Source organism: Alligator mississippiensis, chromosome 11, assembly GCF_030867095.1.
Source record: "Alligator mississippiensis isolate rAllMis1 chromosome 11, rAllMis1, whole genome shotgun sequence".
Classification (NCBI taxonomy): Eukaryota; Metazoa; Chordata; order Crocodylia; family Alligatoridae; genus Alligator; species Alligator mississippiensis.
The window spans coordinates 25,903,541-25,924,964 of record NC_081834.1 but is presented as its reverse complement, the minus strand read 5'-3'; the positions used below and the strand labels follow the sequence as shown (position 1 = coordinate 25,924,964).

The 21,424-nt window shown below is 42.2% G+C and overlaps 1 protein-coding gene and 1 long non-coding RNA gene across 5 annotated transcripts in view; one reads left to right on the top strand and one right to left on the bottom strand.

The window, feature by feature from the left end:
• The window catches only part of RFX7 (regulatory factor X7), a 98,411-nt gene extending 83,823 nt beyond the window's left edge, over window positions 1–14,588 (top strand). Inside the window, exons 8-9 of the mRNA XM_059714696.1 lie at window positions 4,424–4,719; window positions 6,288–14,588. Of these exons, the coding sequence (XP_059570679.1) occupies window positions 4,424–4,719; window positions 6,288–9,587 (3,596 nt within the window). The 3' untranslated portion in view covers window positions 9,588–14,588. The remainder of the gene's footprint in view (window positions 1–4,423; window positions 4,720–6,287) is intronic.
• The window catches only part of LOC106739880 (uncharacterized), a 48,177-nt gene that overhangs the window by 1,579 nt on the left and 25,174 nt on the right, over window positions 1–21,424 (bottom strand). For 2 of the 4 annotated variants that reach the window (XR_009455594.1, XR_009455595.1), the window contains exons 2-3: window positions 17,707–17,795; window positions 3,752–4,047 (exon numbers count right to left, since the gene is read on the bottom strand). This is a non-coding gene — a long non-coding RNA (uncharacterized LOC106739880). Of the gene's footprint in view, window positions 1–3,751; window positions 4,048–9,152; window positions 9,241–17,706; window positions 17,796–21,424 lie in introns of those variants that run through there. The other 2 variants (XR_009455596.1, XR_002087058.2) reach the window with 2 other exon arrangements.

The window sequence follows — 21,424 nt, the reverse complement described above, 5'->3', positions numbered from 1 at the left end:
TCATGAGCTGTGCCTGGTACCTCGAGTTACATAGAAAAAACATTTAAAGCTGTGTCTGGCTCAATAGCTGATTCTCTGAATCAGCATCAAATCTTCAGATTCAGATGTGGCCAAATCGAATCAGGACAGTGATCCGAATCAACGAATCAAATCACTGTTCCCAATTTGGGCCAAATCCAAATCAAATGCGGCCCGTTTTGCATAGCCCTAGCCACCAGCTCCTAATGATTAAAGTCTGTGTCACGGCAGGGTCCTCACGGAGGGCCGTGATCTCCTTGAGGCCCTCTCACCGCGCTACTCCGGCCCGAGGGCACCCTCCATTCTCGCCCGCCACGTCTTGATGTAATATGTAATAGGGAGGCTGCCTTGTGTTTCCTCGGGCCTGTCAGCTCCTGGACCCCTCGTGGGTCTCCCCGTACAATGGGCGCTACCCAAGCGCCCTAGCCTTATGGGCTATGTGTGGCTCCTACCAGCCCCTAATACCACGCCCCAAGCCTCGCGGATGTAAAGGACGTTGTCCGGTCTGTCTCTCTACTGTGGCCCCTCCTGGGCTCCCTCTCTCATGCCCAGCCTCTTGCTGGGACTCTCGTCTGGCCCACTCTGGGCCTCCCCTGCCGGTGTGGTTCCGCTCCGGGATTCTCCAGCAGGCCTCCGGTCCTATGGGCCAACCGCACGGATACCCTCCCTGACTCTGGCTCCCCGCACTGCTACTCCCTGTCTTCTCAGGGGCAACCGCAGCGCCCTGCCTTGGTCTGAAGGGTATTGCCGCACCAGCCTGTGGCCGGGCTCGCTATGCCCGTGCGCCCACACTGGGCTACTCAACAACGTACAAGGGCGTTCCCCCTTTCTGGGGCTCGCCGCGCCCACACTGGGCTACTCAATAACGTACAAGGGCGTTCCCCCTCTCTGGGGGCTCGCCGCGCCCACACTGGGCTACTCAGTATGGCCCCGCTCTCTAGGGCTGCTCAGTATGGCGCTCCCCCCCTTCTCTGGGGCTCGCCGTGCCCACACTGGGCTACTCAGTAATACCGCCCCTTTCCTGGGGCCGGGGGGCTATGTTCCCCCCACACGCAATCCGGGGTCTCGGTCCCCGTCTGCAACCTACAGGTTGCGCCCACGACCTACTGGCCGCGCTCCTCGCCGCCAGTTGCTCGTACACTGGCGTGCGAGTTGCGCCTTCCCTGGCGCTATGTAGATAATGCGCCCTCGTGGCGCTAGGGCACCCCACACTCTCTGGGGTCCCTGTGATTGAGGCCTCCTCCAACCCCTACAGCCTCACCCAAGCCTCCGGGTGTAATAACACAACGCAAAACCACAAGCCCCTAGGCTGTAACACAAATGCAAGCCGCATGGCCATAACTCATCATCATAGTTCAAGCCTCCAGGGCTATCATGAGCTGTACTTGCTACTTAGGCTCCTTCCCATATCTCGGCTGAGGGAGCTCCTGCCTCTCCGGCTGCTGGCAGAGAACTCCCAGCCTGGCCTCAGCCCTGGGCATTATAAGGGCCAGGCCCTGCCCCCTACAGGCAGCTGGCTCCGCTTGGTTGCTCCGGCAACCCGCAGCTGCGCTCATTACCTGAGCCAGCCTCAGCTGGGCTCGTCATGTCAGGCCAGGGCCCGCTCACTCGCTCCCTGGCAGTTTCTCCTCTATAGGAGCAGGCACCGGGGTGCCCTGCGACAGTCTGCATCACTAAGACCTCGATTCAGTGAATGTCCCAGCTGTGAACAGAACCTAACCATTGAATAGGGATGGCTTTAAGGTTGTATTTAAGTGCTTTCCTGAATCTGGGCCTAAATCGCTGTCACAGTTAGTTCCCTTTTTGTTGGTTGACTGAGTAGGAAGCCCAAGGAGAACTGGAAAGGGGAAGATGGCATTGCCGTTGCATGAACTGTGCCTGTTCTGTGATATCAGTCTGGGCTGTTAAAATGGTTCTTTTCACCTAATAAAAGAAGAACATTGGCATGACCATTTTTGCTGTAGGTACAACTTCTTAAATTTTCTGGTTACAAAGAAAGATGGGGAGTAGCAGAATATTGTCTGCTCTGGTTGGAGAAGTTTGCAACATAGTAAGAGAGAGAGAAGCCTGAATTGGCTTTAAAGTGACCTCATAATCTGTGGTTTACATTGACTGGGATTTTAGGGTAATTAGCAAAGGGACTGTGTAATCTAAAGAAGGCAGATGAAATGAGGAAAGTTTAACCAAACAAAAGAGGAGTTCACTGTGCTTTTCCTCAAATTCTTTCTCCCAGTCCCCAGGAACTGGTATGAATTTGCAATCTGCCAGTGACTCGATCTTGGTGATCTGAGCCATTTTACAGTACAAGTATAGCCTTTCCAGTTCCTGTTGGGCATTCCAGTTGCCACATACTTCATGAGCGTTTGTAGAGTTCAAGCTCTACAGTCGAAGAATGTGTTTTCCGTCTTGCACAGTGCTGTTGCCAGATTACTAGTACCTTTGGGAGTGGTACATAGCAAGTGCATGTGTTACCACTAGGAAGGAGAATTGACTGTCCCTTCCAGAGCAGTCCTGTGTTTCCTACAACCCTTGTGTTATATAGGTCCTGAGCCTGAGAGGCACTTCAAAAACATATTTAAGTTTCAATATGAATATTTGCATGTTTAAAGTAATGTCTATTTCTGTGCTTAAATTTGAGTGCATGCTTAATGCTTTGCTAGATTAGGGTCATAGTGCCTAGATAGAGCCTATGGTGACAGCACCATGAAAGTGCTAGTAGACAAAGTCTGGATTGTAGCTGCATTTGCTACTTGATTATATGTAACTGTCTATCAGCAGCTGGTGTTCTTAGGGGCGCTCTTCGGGCATATCAGGTGCACACTTTCCTGAAATGCTTGCTCTGATTCATGTAGTGCAGCTAGGTCAGCAGGTGTCAGTAATTACCACATTAAAAATAAAAGGTGCTGAAGGGGTTGGCTGTGCAGCTTCTGAGCAAGTTGTATGCCTTTGGGGTTTTTGCAGTTTTATTTAGCTTTTTGTTCATTATTAAGAAGCTACAAAAATACTTGATAGTTAAGGTTTGCATTTCCCTTTGTGCAAGTGAAGATAAGAACTGCCATTTTGAATCAGTTCATTTTATCCAACCTAATACTGGGTAGGACCAGATGCATCAAAAGAAGAAACAAAAAAAACACCTAATTCTTGGAAATCGGCATAAACCCTTGAAGGATGGGGGTTTAATAACTCTTATAAAATGTTAAAAGACTTTTTCCAAAATTAACAGAGGGTGGGGACTAACTGCTTTATGGTTACTGTCCTTTTGCCTCCTACCCTGCAGCAAGTGAAAGCTAAACTGGGGCAGGTTTTCCCTGAATGAAACCAAGCTGAAAAAAGGAGACATTCTGTAGTCTTCCTATTCTTACTCAAAGCTAGTGAGTATTGCTTTGAGGTTGGAGTCTTGAAAGCAGTTTCTGAGCTGATGCAATACAATTTAGGTTTGGCAGTTGGCTTAAGATGATGTATCTGGAAAATTCTTAGAAGTTACTTCATGTACAATTTTTAAATGCTTGTAATGTTAAAGGAAACTGTGTTATAACATTTTACACAGGCAGGTATCAGTAGTGGGAGATTTCTTTAAGAACATGCTAATCCTCAGATTCAGTTACCAAATAATACTTTAACCTTCTGAAGAACAAGGTTGTAACATGATTTGATAACAGGTAAAAGCAGGGATTGATTTGAGCTACACACATGAGAATGATCCCTGATTGGACTTGCCTGGAAGGCCTGTTACCTGTTTACAATCAACAGCGGCATCTCCTCTTCTGAGTGCCATCACCTTTTCACCTTTCTTTTGCCTTTTTTTCTTGTCCTCCTTTCAATATCCCTCTCGCTTTCTCTTCCATGCGCTAATAGCATCGTGACATACTTCCAGCATTAGCCATTAGATGCTGTTATCAATTAAATCTCTGTACTGCAGCTGGTATTAGATATTACATACTCCAAGGTGATTTGAATGTTGTCTTCTCCATTTAGTGCTGCTTCTCCCACAAGCTAAGGAAATGTGTATTTTAGACCTGCATTAAAATACTGGAAACAAAAGACCAGATAAAGATGGTTTAACAAGTGTCTTCCAAAATATATTCATTGCCATCTACTGTCAGTTGTGTGAAATGCATTGTCATAGTATTGTTCATTTTGATTAGGCAAATTGGGATTTCCAGAAACAGAATATTAATGCAATCATTTGACAACAATAAAGAGCATCCAAGTTGCCTGACACCAAGGGTTCTTATCTTATATGTTAGAAATAAATTGATACTGAATATCTGTTCAAGTATAAACCCCACTTAATAACTGTGATGCTTTCACATGCCTGATGTGCTACCAAGGATGTATTTTCACACAGAGTGTCAGACACAAGACCTGGCATATATCATTTCAACTATTTTCTTTTTGCTTTCAGGAATAAAAGGGATTTCCCAGCCCTCTGCTTTTATACCCACTGCTGAAAGCAATTCTTTTCAGCCTCAAGTGAAAACTTTGTCATCTCCTGTCGATGCCAAGCAGCAGCTACAGCGTAAGATCCAAAAGAAGCAACAGGAACAGAAACTTCAGTCTCCCTTGCCAGGAGAGTCTCCAGCTAAGAAAACGGAAGGCGCTACAACAAATGGAGTAGCTAGTATTTCTAATGGAAGCCCTGCCATCTTGTCTCCTCAACCTATTGGTATCGTAGTGGCAGCTGTCCCCAGTCCCATACCGGTAATGTTCTCCAGTGTTCTCCAAACCTTTCAAGCCAGACAATCTTAGAGAAAGTGTTGTTCACTATTTACATTAGTCCTGAGAAATACCTAAGTGGTAGTGTAAATGGAATAGACATGTCACAGATAAGGATGCAAAGGCCCTTTTCTGTCTCAGTGGCTTTTTCTTTTATGTCAAGTAAGTGCCAGAGCCATAAATGTAATAATTTTGCATGATGGAAGCAGTAGAATGACACTTACATAGCATGGGCTAAGCTTATCTTTGGCATAAGTCAGTGGCAGTGGAATTTAGGAATAATTTGGGTTATGCATAAGAAGAATTATATGTTTAGGGCAAAGTTTCCCAAGCTGCAGGAACCCACACAATGCATTGCTTAAACACTTAATATGTAGTGTAAATGCAGCTTTACTGATTTAGGGGGATCATCACTGGCATTAGTTTCACCCTTACTTGACAGAAGATAAGGAAGGCTGGCACCTTAAAAACTATGAAGTAGGTTGCTGCTTGTGAAAGTTCAGGACTGAATCAATTATCTGTAAGGTGCCACCCTGCTCTACCTTTGGCCTGACTTCAGACTAACACAGCTAACTACCTCTCTGCTCTCATTTGAATATCTGTACAAAGGAGCAGAGGTTCATGATGGTAGAGGGGTTTTAAGGTGTCTTGTGATGATTCAGAGGTGTCAGTCTGACCTTTACTTTGGACTTGTGTCAAAGGTTGTCCTCAATTGACTCAACTGTAAATGGGTATATGGTCATTTGTACTGAGCAGTCACAGGCAGCCAGATATCATGCTAGCTGCCACATCATTTCACTGTGTGTCGTCTGCTGAGTACCAGACTAGCCCAAGGCCGGTGGACCTTTGACCTTTTTTTTTGACAATAGAACAGACTTGACTAGACTGATTCTGCTGAGTAATACTGATTTCTTCCCTTTTTTTTGGCTCTTCTGCCCTGAATAATGTTTAGTTTGTATTGAATTTACTTCTGGAATTTTGAAAACTGATAATGCTTGAACATCTTCTCCACGCTTTAGCTTCCTTTGTTCAAGGAAGGGAGTGCACAGATGTTGGTATGGACTAGGGCTTCAACTTTGATTGCCAACACCCAAGGAATTAGCATGGGTTCTAGTAAGCTGAAAGCAGTGGTTTCCAAATACTCCTCAAAACACTTAAATACAGCACAGCTTGATTCTTCCGTTGTGATCTTTCACTGGTTTAAACACTCATTTCTATTTTTTCATTTTTTCCCAGGCATTTGGGAATGAGGTGGGCTGTGGGATGGTGTGACATGGCTGCTCCTGTTTGTTATGTAAGTTGTGAGGAAGTTGACCAGTAGTATGGAAGAGCTGCTGTATTGTGTGTTGTTGAATATTTATGGTGAACACTGCTACTTTGGAAGGGTGCGTAGGGCACAGGGTGGTGCCAGTTTACACATAAATAACTAGCATCCTTCTAATCCTTAAGAAGTAGCTGTTCTTCCCCCATCCCTTAGGTTAACACAACCCATTAGATTTCTTTAGGTGCCTAGATTTTTGTTTAAACCAAATGTTTGTTTTCTACGCAAATAGGTACCAAGGACCAGACAGTTGGTAACATCTCCCAGTCCCATGGCCTCATCTGATAGTAAGGTTCTTCCGCTCAACGTTCAGGTGGTCACTCAGCACATGCAGTCAGTCAAGCAGTCACCAAAGACTCCTCAGAATGTTCCAGCCAGTCCAGTTGGTGACCGTTCTGCTCGGCCTCGTTACCCACAGATCCTACCTAAGCCAGCAAACACCAGTGCTCTCACCATCCGTTCCCCCACTACGGTGCTCTTCACCAGTAGCCCAATTAAGACTGTTGTGCCAGCTCCACACGTGAATTCCTTAAACGTGGTAAAAATGACAGCAATATCTCTTGCCCCTAGCAGCAGTAGTGTACCTGTCAAACAGACAACTTCAATGAACAGCAGTACAGGAGCAACAGAAGAGTCGAGGACTGTACCACAAATTAAAAATGGATCTGTCATTTCACTTCAGTCTCCAGGATCTAAGACTGGCAGTGTTGTAGCAACATCTGCAGTTGAGATCAAAATGGAACCAGAAGCATTACTGGATGAGAACCAAACACAGTGCCAAGAGAATTCTGACATGTCTAAGCCTTTAAAGGGAGCCTCTGGACTGCCTGCTGCTCAGAGGAGTAATTTTGAGGATTCAAACCTGAAAGCTTCACCGGAGGGCATCAGTGAAGTGAAAACAGTTAAGGGCTGTGATCAGGGAGCTGAAGAAGCAAGGACCAAATATAAAACCCAACCTAGCGAAATCACACCAGTTTCTTCAGCAGGCAATAATCAAAGCACTCTCACCCTCTCAGTTGCCAGTCAAAATTTCTCCAGCACCAGCATCAGTTCGCCTCCTAGTGGTGACTCTGCTATTAAAGACAAAGCATGCACTAAAAGTCCAAGGAAGCGACCGTCTTCCACACTTCAGGATTCCCAGGTGCCGCCTGCAAAGAAGCCACTGGTGGGGCAGCTTTCAGTTGGTAACAACATGGAAATTCAAAAAGTGATCAGTGTTAAGAAGGTTCAGAAGGTTGCATCGCTTGCTAAAAATGACAGCACTGCTGCACTTCCTCAAGTTCCTGGCAAAGTAACTATAAAAGTAAATTCTGCAACATCAACACAGTTAGCGACAAACTGTCCATTAGGTTCTAATGTAAATACTGGTGATGCTGCTTTAGGACAGCAGCTCACAGCATCATCTCCAGATGTAAAAGTAAAATTGGAAGGGAACTTGTTTATCTTAGAAAATGATTCAAAATCTGATGGCAGCTTTAATCCAAATGCCTGGCAGCATATCACTAAAACCTCGGACTTCACATCTGTGAACTGTGAACAGCAGCAGGATATCAGTGTTATGACTATTGCAGGACACTCTGGCTCTAGTGATTTACAGGAATCTGTGTGGGAACCAGTGCACTGTGAAGGCGTACAGCAGGAAGCATACAGCCAACAGTTACAGAGTCAGATCCAGGAATCTCCTTTGGATCAAATTCAAGGACAGTCTTCAAATCAGTTACCTTTGCAGTCTGAGCTAAAAGAGTTTGAACACACAGTCCCCCAATCAAATGAGAACTTCTTTTCATTTGATGAAGACCTCACACAGGACAGCATTGTAGAGGAACTGGTGCTTATGGAGGAGCAAATGTCTATGAATTCTCATCCTTATGGGGGTTGTCTAGCAATGGCACTTCAGAGCCAGGCAGCAGCTCCAGGAGCTCCAGTGTCATCTCATCCAAGCAGTGCTCACTTCTACCATTCAGTCCATAACAGTGGCACTCCAATTCACACTCCCACTCCCACTCCTACACCCACTCCAACCCCCACCCCGACTCCAACCCCCACATCAGAAATGATGGCTGGGTCTCAGAATGTGTCACGAGAGAGTCCATGTTCAAGACTGGCTCAAACTACTCCTGTAGACAGTGCTCTAGGAAGCAGCCGGCACACACCCATTGGAACGCCTCATTCTAACTGCAGCAGCAGTGTCCCTCCTAGTCCTGTGGAATGCAGAAATCCATTTGCATTTACTCCAATAAGCTCTAGTATGGCATACCATGATGCCAGCATTGTCTCCAGTAGTCCTGTGAAACCAATGCAGCGACCTATGGCTACCCACCCTGATAAAACCAAACTTGAGTGGATGAACAATGGGTACAGTGGAGTTGGTAATTCATCCGTTTCAAGCCACGGCATTCTTCCAAGCTATCAGGAGTTAGTGGAAGATCGTTTCAGGAAACCTCATGCTTTTGCAGTTCCTGGCCAGTCATATCAGTCTCAGTCCCGGCACCATGATACTCACTTTGGCCGTGTGACTCCTCTTTCACCTGTGCAGCATCAGGGAGTCTCTGTAAATAGCACCACCAAACAAGAAGGCTTTGCTGTTCCTGCCCCACTTGACAACAAGGGGACAAATTCCTCTCTTGGAAATAGTTTCAGATGCCGGAGTGTGAGCCCTGCTGTCCATCGCCAACGTAATCTTAGCGGAAGCACCATCTATTCTGTTTCTAACATACCACGCTGTAACTTGACCCCTTTTGGAAGTCCAGTGACACCAGAAGTTCACAATGTGTTCACAAATATCCATGCAGACACCAGTGCCAATAATATAGCTCAGAGAAGCCAGTCTGTTCCATTGACTGTCATGATGCAGACAGCCTTTCCGTCTCTTCAGAAACAAACAAACACTAAAAAAATAACGAACGTGTTGTTAAACAAACTTGACTCTGATAGCGATGATGCAGTGAGAGGTTTGGGAATGAACAACATGCCCTCAAATTACACAGCGAGGATGAATCTCACTCAAATTTTAGAAACAAACACTTTTCCTAGTGCCAACTCACAAAATATGATCAATTCCAGCACTTCAGTTTATGAATTCCAGACACCAACTTACCTCACAAAAAACAGCAGCACCGATCAGATCAGTTTTTCTTCTGGAGACAACCAAGCACAATCAGAAATTGGAGAGCAGCAATTAGATTTCAGCAGCACTGTAAAAGACCTTTTAGGGGAGGACAACCTGCAGACCAACCAGCAGCTGGTGAATCAGGTGGCATCTGATCTCAATAATGTTGCATCTGTCTTTTCCAACGACATCAGGTTGTCTTCCGACCTCTCAGGCAGCATTAATGATCTGAACACTTTAGACACAAATCTACTGTTTGATCCAGGTCGTCAGCAGGGACAAGACGATGATGCTACACTGGAGGAATTAAAGAACGACCCATTGTTTCAACAAATCTGTAATGAATCCATTAACTCAATGACTACATCAGGTTTTGAGTGGATGGAGAGTAAAGATCATTCTGCCGTTGAAATGTTGGGTTAATTTTGTTTTATAATATGTATGTAGCACACTGTATGTAAAAGACAGATGTATTGTATTTGTCTTAATGGAAGTGCCTCCCGCAGCAGAAACACTTGCTATGTATTGTGGCATTTTTTAAAAGTTTGCTGTACCAGTCACTCATTCTTCAGCAGGGAATAGGCAAGTCTTATCAATTTTAAAAAATTTTCTGAAGATAATGGGCTATTGAAGAGCCAGTATTAGAATTTAAATTTTATAGCATTCCCACTTAATAGCATTTCTTATTCTACCAAAATAAAGTGGCTGAGAACCAGCATTCATAACTGGAGTAGAGATGTTGAGAGGGTTTTAAATCTAGCTTGGTATTAGGCATTCAGTACTTTGTATTGCCTTCTACTTTTAAGTAGATACTTGTCAGTCTTTGTTATCCATGTCTGAAATGTATGGTGCCTGCAGACAAGTAGGTGTTGATTAAGCAGGTGGGGGTTCATCATGATGAGTGGCATGTAAGGGGTGATGTATCATTCTACAGCACCTCTGGATGCTGCTTAGTGGTGAACCATGAGAGACCTCTGTGGCACCGCCAGAACTATTTACACCATGGGTGGGCAATTATTTGGGCTGGAGGGCCACTTAGGGAGTTTTGGTGAGCTGTTGGTTGTGGGGGGATAATTGATCCAATGCACCCCGCACCCACTGCCAGGGCTGGACAAAGTGGGTAAGTGGGGTCTCCGTGGAGACCGACCTGGAACATGCATGGACAGGGCGTGATAGGAGAAACTATCATGAAATGATCAAGGAAAGAGAAAAATGCACTAAAATTTTATTTAAAAGAAAACAAAATCTATTTAGGATTTTTAGACATAAATATTCATGACCTCACATTAATGATTTAGTTTTTACTTTAAATGTTAGTTTTGATACAAGGAAAAAAAATGCATGAAAAAATGATTCTGAGCACTGAGGCTTAATAAACCCAGATATACCATGCATTATAAAATGTTAGTTACTGTTTTATTATTTATCAGTTAGAAAAAGGGACATTATACTTGGCTTCCTTTTAATTAAGAATGGCTGCATGAAATCATAAAAAATACTACTGTTTTTTTTAAGATTTGTTTTTAAACCCCTTCTGTTCTGACCTGCTGGGGGGCTTCCTGTGTCTCCTGAAAACAAAGATGATAAAAATATTACCTAATTTGGTTGAGAATGGTTAGAAATACTTTGCGTAGAGCCATAACATTCCTAGGCACTTTACAAACGCAAAGGACCTGGAGTAAAATTTTTTAGTGTGTTTAAGTAATTTAGGAGCCTAAGGGCATGGACAAATTATCAAAAGGCAACAATTTAAAAGAGAGTGGAGACTTACCATTGTACACTCTAACACATTTTAACTCACCTTTAATTTGATAATTTATCCATACCTTAAGTTTCATATTCAAAGTGATTTAGGTGCTACCGAGACAAAGTCTCATTGCAAGTCAATACTGTACTTTCCAAGTCTCTTGAAAATGGGATTTATACTCACAAGTCACTAAACCACTTTTGAAAATGTTATTCCTAGTCTTTAAAAAGAATAATGTGAGGGTTATAAACCTCTCTAATAGTGAACAGAGAAGGGTACTTAACCATCCATGGCTCTGATGCAACAAAGGAGACCTGTACCATCAAACTCTTGGCCAAGAAGAAGCCTACTTGGACTTCTGGGCAAGCAAATCCCTTTGTTGTCTTGTCTCCTAACCATTGTACAGGGTTTGTACTATCCGATGTAAATTGACATTATTTAATCTTAAAACAAAGTAGGGAGCATTTCTGTGACTTGCATTAGGTGACTTAGAAGTAGGGGTGTGCGAAATGGGCCATATTCAATTCAGATTCAGCCCGAATCTGGGACAGTGATTCAATTAGTTGATTCAGTTCACCATCCCTATTCAATTCAGCTGAATTTGAATCTGAAGATTCAATGCTGATTTGGAGAGTCAGCAATTCGGCCATAGACACAGCTTTAAATGTTTTTTCTACATACCTCGAGGTACCAGGCGCAGCTCATGAATGCTGTGATGGTGGGGTGGATGAAACGTCCCACAGGAGTGCAAGGGGGCCCCCTGCATGCTCAGCGGCAAACCCGGAAGTGGACTGAAAGTACTGGGTGCCCCCCCAGACCCAGGAGGCACCATTTGCTGAGCTGAGGAGGCACAGGGGTCCCCCAGCACACTCCCCAGCAGACCCAGAAGTGGACTGGAAGTGCTTCTGGTCCATTTCCGGGTCTGCTGCCAAGTGTGCTGGGAACCCCCCTGTGCTCCTGTGGAACACTCCATCTGCCCCACCATCTCAGCGTTCACGAACCACCTGGTACCTTGAGGTCTGTAGAAGAAACATTTAAAGCTGTGCCTGTGTCCAAATCATCAAATCTTTCCAAATCTTTCTGTGTCAATTTAGAGGGTTCCAAATAGATTCAGAGAAATTAAAGGGTCTCCTGACTCAATTCAGAGATTCAGCGACCAAATCAGGCCGAATCTCTGCCGAATTGAATCAGCGACTGAAGTTTTGCACAGCCCTACTGAGAAGTTGTCAGCTTGTGTAGAAGAGAACAGAATGTTGCTGTCTAATTTAGCAAGTCAGGAAATGATGATCAAATTTTAAGCTGTTGTTGTTTTTTGTTTGTTTTTTAATGTCTCTTGGTAACTTATCGCATTCCTGAGAGTAAGCTGAGATTTTTCAGTATTTGGTTAGTGTTTTTAGTGAAATTCATTGTCCCGGTACTGCTGTATGAGCACTCCAGATGTTGGTACCTCAGTGTTTCTCCCACTCCCTGCAATACAGCAATGAGCGAAGGCCGTTCCATGCTCCCACATGTGAGCTCTTCTGCAGGGACAAGCAGTAGTGCCAAGCTGCAGAGCCTTATATGGGGTCTGATTCCATTGCATTTAAATCCATGAAAGTTTTGCCATTTCAGTGGTAACAGACCTACAGAGATACAGAGAGGAGTTCAAGCTCCTCCTAAGAGAAACTGTTTCAGGTTCTGTTTAGGAGACAGAAGGTATTAGATGGGATGGGTTTTGTGCTGGTTATTCCTATTTTCTAAGACTCCACAAATTCAGATCAAAGCCATTTCACTTTCTGAAGAAGGTTGACCAGGCTGGGGCTCAAGTTCTCTCTGCCCATGGCCTAGAGCTAGAGTGCTGCTGACATCCTCCTGCCTCCTTGATTTCTTTAGGAGTTGTAGATCTTCAGCATCCCTCAGATCTGAACCTATATGAAGTGCCAGCACCACCATGGATATGCTAACCCTGTCCTTCCAGCAGATTTAAAAGGGAAGAATAGTGGGGACAGATGTATGCACCAGCATTATCCTCGGGGTTATGGAGTTTATTGTGTGTGCACAGCATGCTTTCCTTCCCTCCACCACGCTGAGGGACAGACTCTTACCGGGGTCCAGTGGAAACTAGTCCCCTTCTAATTGTTCTGTGTTAAGAACATTTCTCGGTAAAGCTAAAGTAAATATAAAGACTGATGCTTTCTAAATTATGCAGTTGTAGCCAAAGGTTTTTAAACTGTGTTAAAACCATTTTTAAATAGAAACATTGTATTGGGCTTAATAGAAAGTATTCTTTTAACTTGATTAGCAGGCTAGTAGGAATACTATATAATCAGTGGATTTAAAGCAAATGTGTGTTTAATTTTAAAAGTTTTTAATCCAATAAGGATTTATTGTTTAAATTACAAGGCATGGGGGTAAAACATTTTCACTTCAATAAACGGTGCTAGGGCTAGCTCACAGCTGTGTACATTGGTATGTACTAGTTCATAGGCATTTGTGTGTTTGCTGTTTAAGATGAATAATCTGTTAGATCCCTATTCCATAATGCTAGTTATTTCCTTACTGTACATTGAGACAGAGCACTACTGCACACCAAAGGATGCAATACCAAAAGGAGAACTCTGTTTCTTGCTATTGGAAGCCTGTCTGTCAGATACTCCAAAAACAAGAGTTTGAGACGGTTCTGACCCCTTGTTTACATTACTGGCTTCCTATTAACATGAGAAAAAAATATTTTGACAGCATATTTTGCTAAAGACTAGTGAATTTGTACCCTGTGTACAGTATTGCAGCAAACACTTTAAATTTGGTTGGTTAGTCCAGCAAACTTTCTGGGGTTCATATATTGCACTAAATTTCTGTTGAACCTGTGGCAGGCACATTCCTTAGGATAAATGCAACCAATACAGCCCACAGATAAGAACTTTTTAATGTGTTTCATTATTAAAAGGCAAAATGTCATCAAAAGTGACAGATTAAATTGTCTTATGTAGCAATGTGCATTGATCTCAATGAGATATTTCTATTTCTTATTCTCTTACATGAGAATATTACAGCAGGAAGAAATTAAGTTTAGTTTGCTTCACCATGTTAATACATGATCACAAGATGTGCATGAGTGTTATTGACTTATCTTGTACAGTACTAGGTATATTCCTGTAACCACTTTTATTTTTTTTTATTTTTTTGCTGTATTGATACTGGTTCTGTGTTAACCAGGCAAGCGTAGTTATTCACAAGTTATTTACTTTTATATGTTTACTAATTCAGCTTAGTTATTGTTGAATATGTTCCTTTCTTGGATTATTTTTTATTGTTCTGGTGTTGGAAGACATTTTTTGCATCATTTTATCATGATAAGAATTCATGAAGTAAAGAATTTGCAAATAATTGCAATAAGCACTGACTTCTGAACTGAAAAGAAGGAATGCGTTTCTTGTGCAGTGCATCTGGGGTTCACATAAGAGTCTTGTACTATACCGTGCTTTCTTTACTGCACCATAAGGAAAGAAAAATCTCTGTTCCATGTTTTCATTTAGTGCAGGAAGTCCAGTTTTCCCTCAGTGTTCTGTTGTCTGTTGTACTGCTGAAACTACGGTAGTTGAATATTGCAGTAGCATTTCAGTTATTTTTTTTATTGAAAGTGCTCAAAAATTGTTTTTTAAATGTTTTCAAAAACAATAAAAACATTTTATATTAAACTGGCTTGTGGAATGTTTTCTTACAGCGTATTGTTTTTATACCTTAACAGTAGCAAAATATGAAACTACCAAATATGGTTTTTTGCCATTATAGAAAATGGTTTTGCTTTCATCTGCAATAAATGTTCAGTTCTGGTCACTTCATCTCAGGAAGGAGATAACAGAAATGATAGAAGCTTGAGAAAAATGGATAAAAGTCAGGAACGGATTAATAAAAAGGAACATTGCAAGTGAGGTTGAGAAGGCAGATCAGGATCCCCTGCTCAGCCTTCCTTACAACACAAAGAGACTTTCAATTAAATTTAAGGTGACAAATTGAAAATGAATAAAGGTAATGCTTTTTCACACAAGCAGCAATTCAAATAGAATTGATTGTTTCTAGACATGGATACCAAGAGCTTAGCAGGCTTCAAAAAGGAATTTGATTCTTATATGAATATCCAAAATATACATTAAAGAAAAACTTGCAAATGCTGGTGTACCCACAAATATTTAAACTGTGGGAGATAAAAATTTTAACCCAGACAAACTTCTACATCTAGGCCTTGTTAAGCCAAATTCCTCCTAGGTGTTACCACAGTGGGTCAGACGCCTATTGGTCCAGCTTTCATAGTTTTCTCTCTCTGACAGTGGCCAACATCAGCCCAGTGTGGATTAAACTTCTGGGGACAGTTTCTTCCTAAATTAAATTGTATGTTAGTAATTAAAAGGTAAGCCCATGCCTCAAACCTTGAAAGATTGACTGGACTCATTGGAGTATGATTTTGTATTGTGTCTGCTCTTGCCCACACCCCACCACTCTGGTTTTCTCTAAATACTGATCACCCAAGTTGAATCCAGCAGTAGAGCCATATTCGGCTACACCAGCTAGAGGGCTCAAACTGGCATTCATTTGCAACTCTCTGCATGCTCCCAGTATCTATAAAGTAGATGAAATTGCCCTTGGAAATACTCCAGATTTTCTGTTGTTCAAAGTCTAATAAATTGTAAAATTATTTGAAATCTTGTGGGGAGGCAAAGAAAACTAGCTTTGAACTGGGCAGTATACTTTAAAATATGGAATCATTGTTTTGGAATGGTGGTTAAAGTAAGTGAGATGAAACTTGCAACATCTTCTAAGTTTCATATAAATCATTACTTCTGTAGTGTTGTTTGTGGTCAAGATGGTTTTATTACTTTCTTGAGTTTGTTTTTCCTGTTCAGTTTGCTAGAGATCCATTTTTGCATAGTATATATGTTTTGTCAATTGATGTCAGACAAAAATGAGGATTTCTACAGACAAAAAACCCTAACCCTAAGCTAAAGAAACTACAGTCTCAGTTCTAGAATTCCCAAGATTTCTACAACCAATGAGAAAAAATGGCTTGAAATATAACACTATGCCAACAAGCAACTAGAACTTCAGCATTTTGTTACAGTGTTTAGTGAAGCAGATGGATAAACGTGTTTATTGAATTATGTTACTGAGAAAATGTATTATTGTATTTAAAATACAAGGATAGAAAAACAAGCAAAATTGACATTTGTCCCAGACTGATCTCAGTCAAGGTAGCTTGTTTCAAATTCACTGGCAAGCTTCTTAATATTTATAATCATAAAATGGCATTTTAAGTCCATCTAGTTCCTTATTGCTCTTCTTAACTCTGAGTTTATGGGCCATCTGCACATCAGTCCTCAGGTTTCTTCAAGTTGGTTCCATTCCCACCCAAGCTACTGTTTTTTTTTCTCTTGTCTCTTTCTGTGGGATAATCAAAAGTTTCTGTCCTTGTCTCTGTCCATTACTTTGCTTCTTTAAATAAACTTTTGCTTTTATACTCATTATATTAAGCTCCATAACTTTCTATTCCAGTCCATACTCATTGTCTATATTAACCAGAAAAACTAGTGAGAGCTCCACACTAAAGCAGACTCTCTAGAGAAAGAGCACCATTCTAAAATGCAACTCCTCCTCCTATCTCCATCCTTCACTCCATTTTCTGCCTCTCCACATTCTCTGTAATTCTCTGGAACTTTATTTTCTCTTCTCGTTTACACTTCAGCTGTTCTGCTATACCTGTCATGCTGGGCCACATTTGGGAGTCAGTCAGTGTCTGGGGGAGCAACTGAGACCAGAAGAAGTACATAGAATCTGAATGCTGGGAAACCAGAAGCCAAGAGGTCCATCAGAGTCAGAGACCTGGAGGGTAGGGCATAGCATAGAATCAGAAGTCACGCCAGATCAGCAGCCAGGAGAAGCCAAGTGGTAGAGCAGAATCCTAGAACAAGCTGGGTCAGGAAGCCAAGGGATCAGATGGAGTGCGTGGCAGCACGAGCCAGAAGAAATAGCAAAGCAGCCTGGGTACAGGTTGAGCACTGTTGCCCAGACATTTCCTCTTCTGAATCAGGGGTTTGTATTGAAAGGTGTGAAGGGTCAGCCCACCCTAGCTGGCCACTCTAGTGGCAAGGAGTGAGAAGGTGGCAAGGCCCAGATGGAGGGCTCTGGCCACCTGTGTGCTTAGCTGGAGAGGTGGAAGACTGGGATGAGCAGGCAGACCAAGACACCAGGTTTGAGAACATGGCCCAACAACACCTCTGAACTTCTTTTTGTGACTTCCTCATGTCCTAACCTTCATTCTATAACCCACCAAATGTCAGTGACCATTAACAGATGGTCCCATCCCCCAACCTTTAGCAATTCTTTTGCTTTACTACTGATCCAGAATTTGGTTGGGAGGGAATAGTCCTTTTATTTTTAAAGTTCTAACCTTGTCTTGATATTGTCTTTGCTCTTCAGTATCTATCAGGTCTGTACATATATTTACCTTTGCTGCAATGCTTGCTATATGAAACAGTATATCCCACTTCTCCACTAACTCTCCAATTCACTTGCACTCCCATTTGAAAACCTCTTCCCTTGATCACACTTACCTCTTTCTTTTTGTTCTCTATTCACTAACTTATTGTATTAGTCTCCACATTTTGAATATACAGATTATACTAACAGGGCCAATATAAAATAGTTATAATATACATAACATTATTATGTATGGTGTGTGGCCCTTCACTGTTGGGTCTTGCACACCACTAGTATGACACAAGTCTTTTTCCCAAAGAGCACTGAATGACATTTTCAGCTGACCTTATGATACCTCATAGGTTGTTCATGGAAAAGGAGATGTGCTGCTGTTCTGTGTATGGCCTCTTGCAGGTACAATTGTAGATGCAAATCTGAAAAAAATGGCCCAAGAAAGAAATGACTGTTAGATACATACAACATCTCACTCACTATACTATCACCTTCAGTCACTGTGTTTTTTAATTTTTAATAGAACATATGAAAATAAACATCCAATGAACACAAAACATAAAGATAACAATTAAAAAACTCTAAACATGAATTCCTTCTTATACTTTAAACAGTGAAAAGGGGAGGAGGCTCCTCATGGTTCCAAAAGTTCATGCATTTAGTGCTTGCAGGTGCCCCTTTGGCACATGCAGAAGCCAGTCTCTGTGTACACACAAAGAGCAGTCAGGCAGATGCATGACCTGTGAACATAAAGGTGGGTTTTTTGGCCTTGCCAGTGGCTGCATCAGCAAAGGCTCTGACCAGATTTCTAGAGATGTAAAAGACATAAGGTCATGACACATTAGATTAGTTAAAAATTTGGCCCGTTGTGTGCGAGATAGGGTTAGTATAAAGATCCCTTGTTCCTAAAAAATGTAAGTAACATGCCACAGTTTATATGAGGTGCTTCTTTTCACAAGAACATTAAGAATTAGTAATGCAAGAAAGCCTGTCAGTGAAGGGAATCTGAAATCTAAACCAGTGCCAAGGAAAACAAAAGTGTCCGCTGTCTGATAATTAACAAAATGCTTCCTTGTGGGACACTTCTCTTTTTTACCCTGGCTTTTCCAAACATCATCTTTGTTTCTCGCTGAGAAACATGGGAGACTGGAGTGAGGTGTTTCTCATATGAGTCAGGAGCATGAGAAAACAAAACACAAAGTGCTTTGTAGAAGTGAGTTGATACAGTATTTTGACTAAAAATTAATCACTGGACTTTGTTACTCAAAATAATTGTGCAGGGAGGGTAGAGGTGGAGGCTGTGGTTGCTAAGCCATATTAAGAAGAGCTCAGTATCTTTTTTCTGATGATAAAAGTACCCCAAATGCAAACTGAACAAAAACACATTTAGATCCTGCAATCAGGTCTATGAAGATGAACACACCTAGATCCAGCTGCAAAACTGAGGTCTAAACATAGAAGCCTAAAACTAAAATCAATTTTGCTGTTTAGTAGTCTTTTCACATAAAGTGCTAAAAATCTATTTTAGGTTGCCCCATATGGCATGGACTAAAGTTCAGAAGTATAGGGCACCTTCCTAATCCTGTGATTTTACTTGCCTGAGCATTTCCATTGAGATGCATAAGCATTTGCAGAATCAAGAATATAATTTGCAGTCTTGTTTTAATCGCAAAAGTTTATTTTCTGCTACAAGCAGCCAAGAATCAGAAACTGTTCTAAACTTGAAAAAGAAGCCCCAAATTCTGAACCTAACTTAAATAGCTAAAGGGTATTATTAGCAATTATTGGTATGTCCTCAGGAAATGAGTAATAATTACTGGCTAAACACTGGTAGTATGCAGGTCAGCAGGGGGTTCCAGCAGCTGAGTGAGGCATTTAATGGTTTTCTGATGTGCATGGGCATGTCTATACCCACAATTTCAGCACCTGAATAAACTGCAATGCTTATTGCTCCAGAGTTAATTGCTTCCGGGCATGCCACTGGAACAAGCACTTGGGAGCAATTAACTCCAGAGCAATAAGCTCCGCAGTTTATTCAAGCAGCACATGGAGCCCAGCAGAGCAGCCCCAGCTGGCAAGGGCCCCAGGGGTCAGCACAGGACTCCTCCCCTGGCTCAACATGCTGCAACATGCTGGATAGAGCCCAAGGGAGCTTTAGTGCAAGGCTAGCTGGCAGGCAGCCCCTGCAATGAAGTAGCCTCATGCCCCAGCCACCTAGGCAGTGTCTATACGTAGGCTGCTGCAGAGTTTTTTCTCTGCAGCTGGATAGTACTTGTATTTACAAGTACTACCCTGCTGCAGAGTAAATTAGTTTGCTCTAGCCTAATACAAGTGTACTTGTAGATGCTGAGACGTTTACTGCTCAGCTAATTAATTAACTGCGCAATAGATGGCTTGTGTAGATGCACCCACTGAGTTGTCTTGTGTGCCTTCTTTTTTTCTCCTCCTACAACAGCTGGGGGTTAGAACTGCAAGCTGATATACTACTACTCTGAACCAGAATCTTTTCTGCGTGATCAGACTTCACTTAGGGACAGGGCTGTGTTTCCATAATTTACATTTACATAAATAATAGGATATTTATTGTGTACTTATTTCAACCTGGATGGCCAGCAGACTGCTTTTCATTCAGTTTTTTTTCACCTGTTTGGCTTTGGTGGCCCATGCCACGGGTCTGTTTTTCCTTTCGACTTTTTACACCCTATATACTTACTGCTGAATAGCAGCTATTTGGAAGGTGGTGTGCATAAACCAAGGGCTATACTGTACATTATACACATTTAGGGAAAGAATGGAAATATTAACCAAGGAAAATGTACTAGCTTAAAAATTTAATCTGGGTCTATACATCCACAGGACTGGCCTCATGAGCAAAGATGCAGCTGCAGTATATTTTTAGAGGTCTTGTCTTTGGGTTGATGTCAAGGTAACTTTCCAGGTGAAACAAAATCCAATGGTTCTTTTGGGAAACCAATCAGCTGGGATCACTCCCCAACAAAAATCACTCAGTAAAACAAATTCAAGTTTTGAAAACTAATTGTGGGCTGTTTCTGATCATGCAATAGCTATAGTAACATGATCCAGGTATACTAGCATATTCTACACCTGTTGAATTCAAGGGGAGTTTTGCTATTCATTTTCAATTGCATCCAGATTTTTCAGACAGTATACTCATTGCACAACTAGTTCTCAAAGGCAGTATACCAAAAAAAGCACAAAATGGTATGTTAATAAAATAAAACTAAGCAAAAACCTATATATCCTTGCAGTTATTACTTCTACCAGCATTTAATTGATGTTGAAGTAGCACCTCCAGGTTCCAGTCAGAAATTCATACTCCACTTAACCTAATCAACTTAACTTACTTAAGAATAGCGGATAGCTCTTGTACTAATAATACCATATGTATTTTACCACAAATTATAGTACTAAGAATATTAGTATGTTAACCTGTCTAAATCCAAAGATTATTATTTGATTGAGAGAAATTATTACTTCAACAGTGCTTTCTATCAAAGGATATCAAAAAACTTTTCAAACAACATGCTTTTTCATTGTTGGGTAGCCCCTTTGGAAGGGCGGGTGCCCTTGTACCCGATGGGGTTTCACTGGCACTTGTCCGCACCCCGTGCCCTCTCCAGCTAGAACAAGGCAACTCCCTCCTCTTTCTCCCGTATGCTCCCTCCTGCCACGACTTTTATTTTTGATTGATGGTTATTAAAGATGGAAGGGACAGAAGAGTGGGGGAGGTGTTGGTGGTACCACCCAGATCCCTGCCGAGGGCTGGTTTGCTCCCAGATATTTGTGCTGGCAAAGAAAACAGAAAACGGCAAATGTTATAAGTAAAAACTAGAAAGAAAATGTATTGGGACCCAGCAGATCCTCCTTTTAGTTCTCTTTTTTTTTTTTTTTATCTTTTTGTTGATGGTATGAGGGTAACCTTCTCGACTTGGCCCGTCCTTCCCTTGGTCGTTATTGCTGGCTCTCCCTTTCCCTCAGATTGCCAACACGCCCGGCTTAATTGGTGACTTGAAGTGGTTAATCAGCGCCG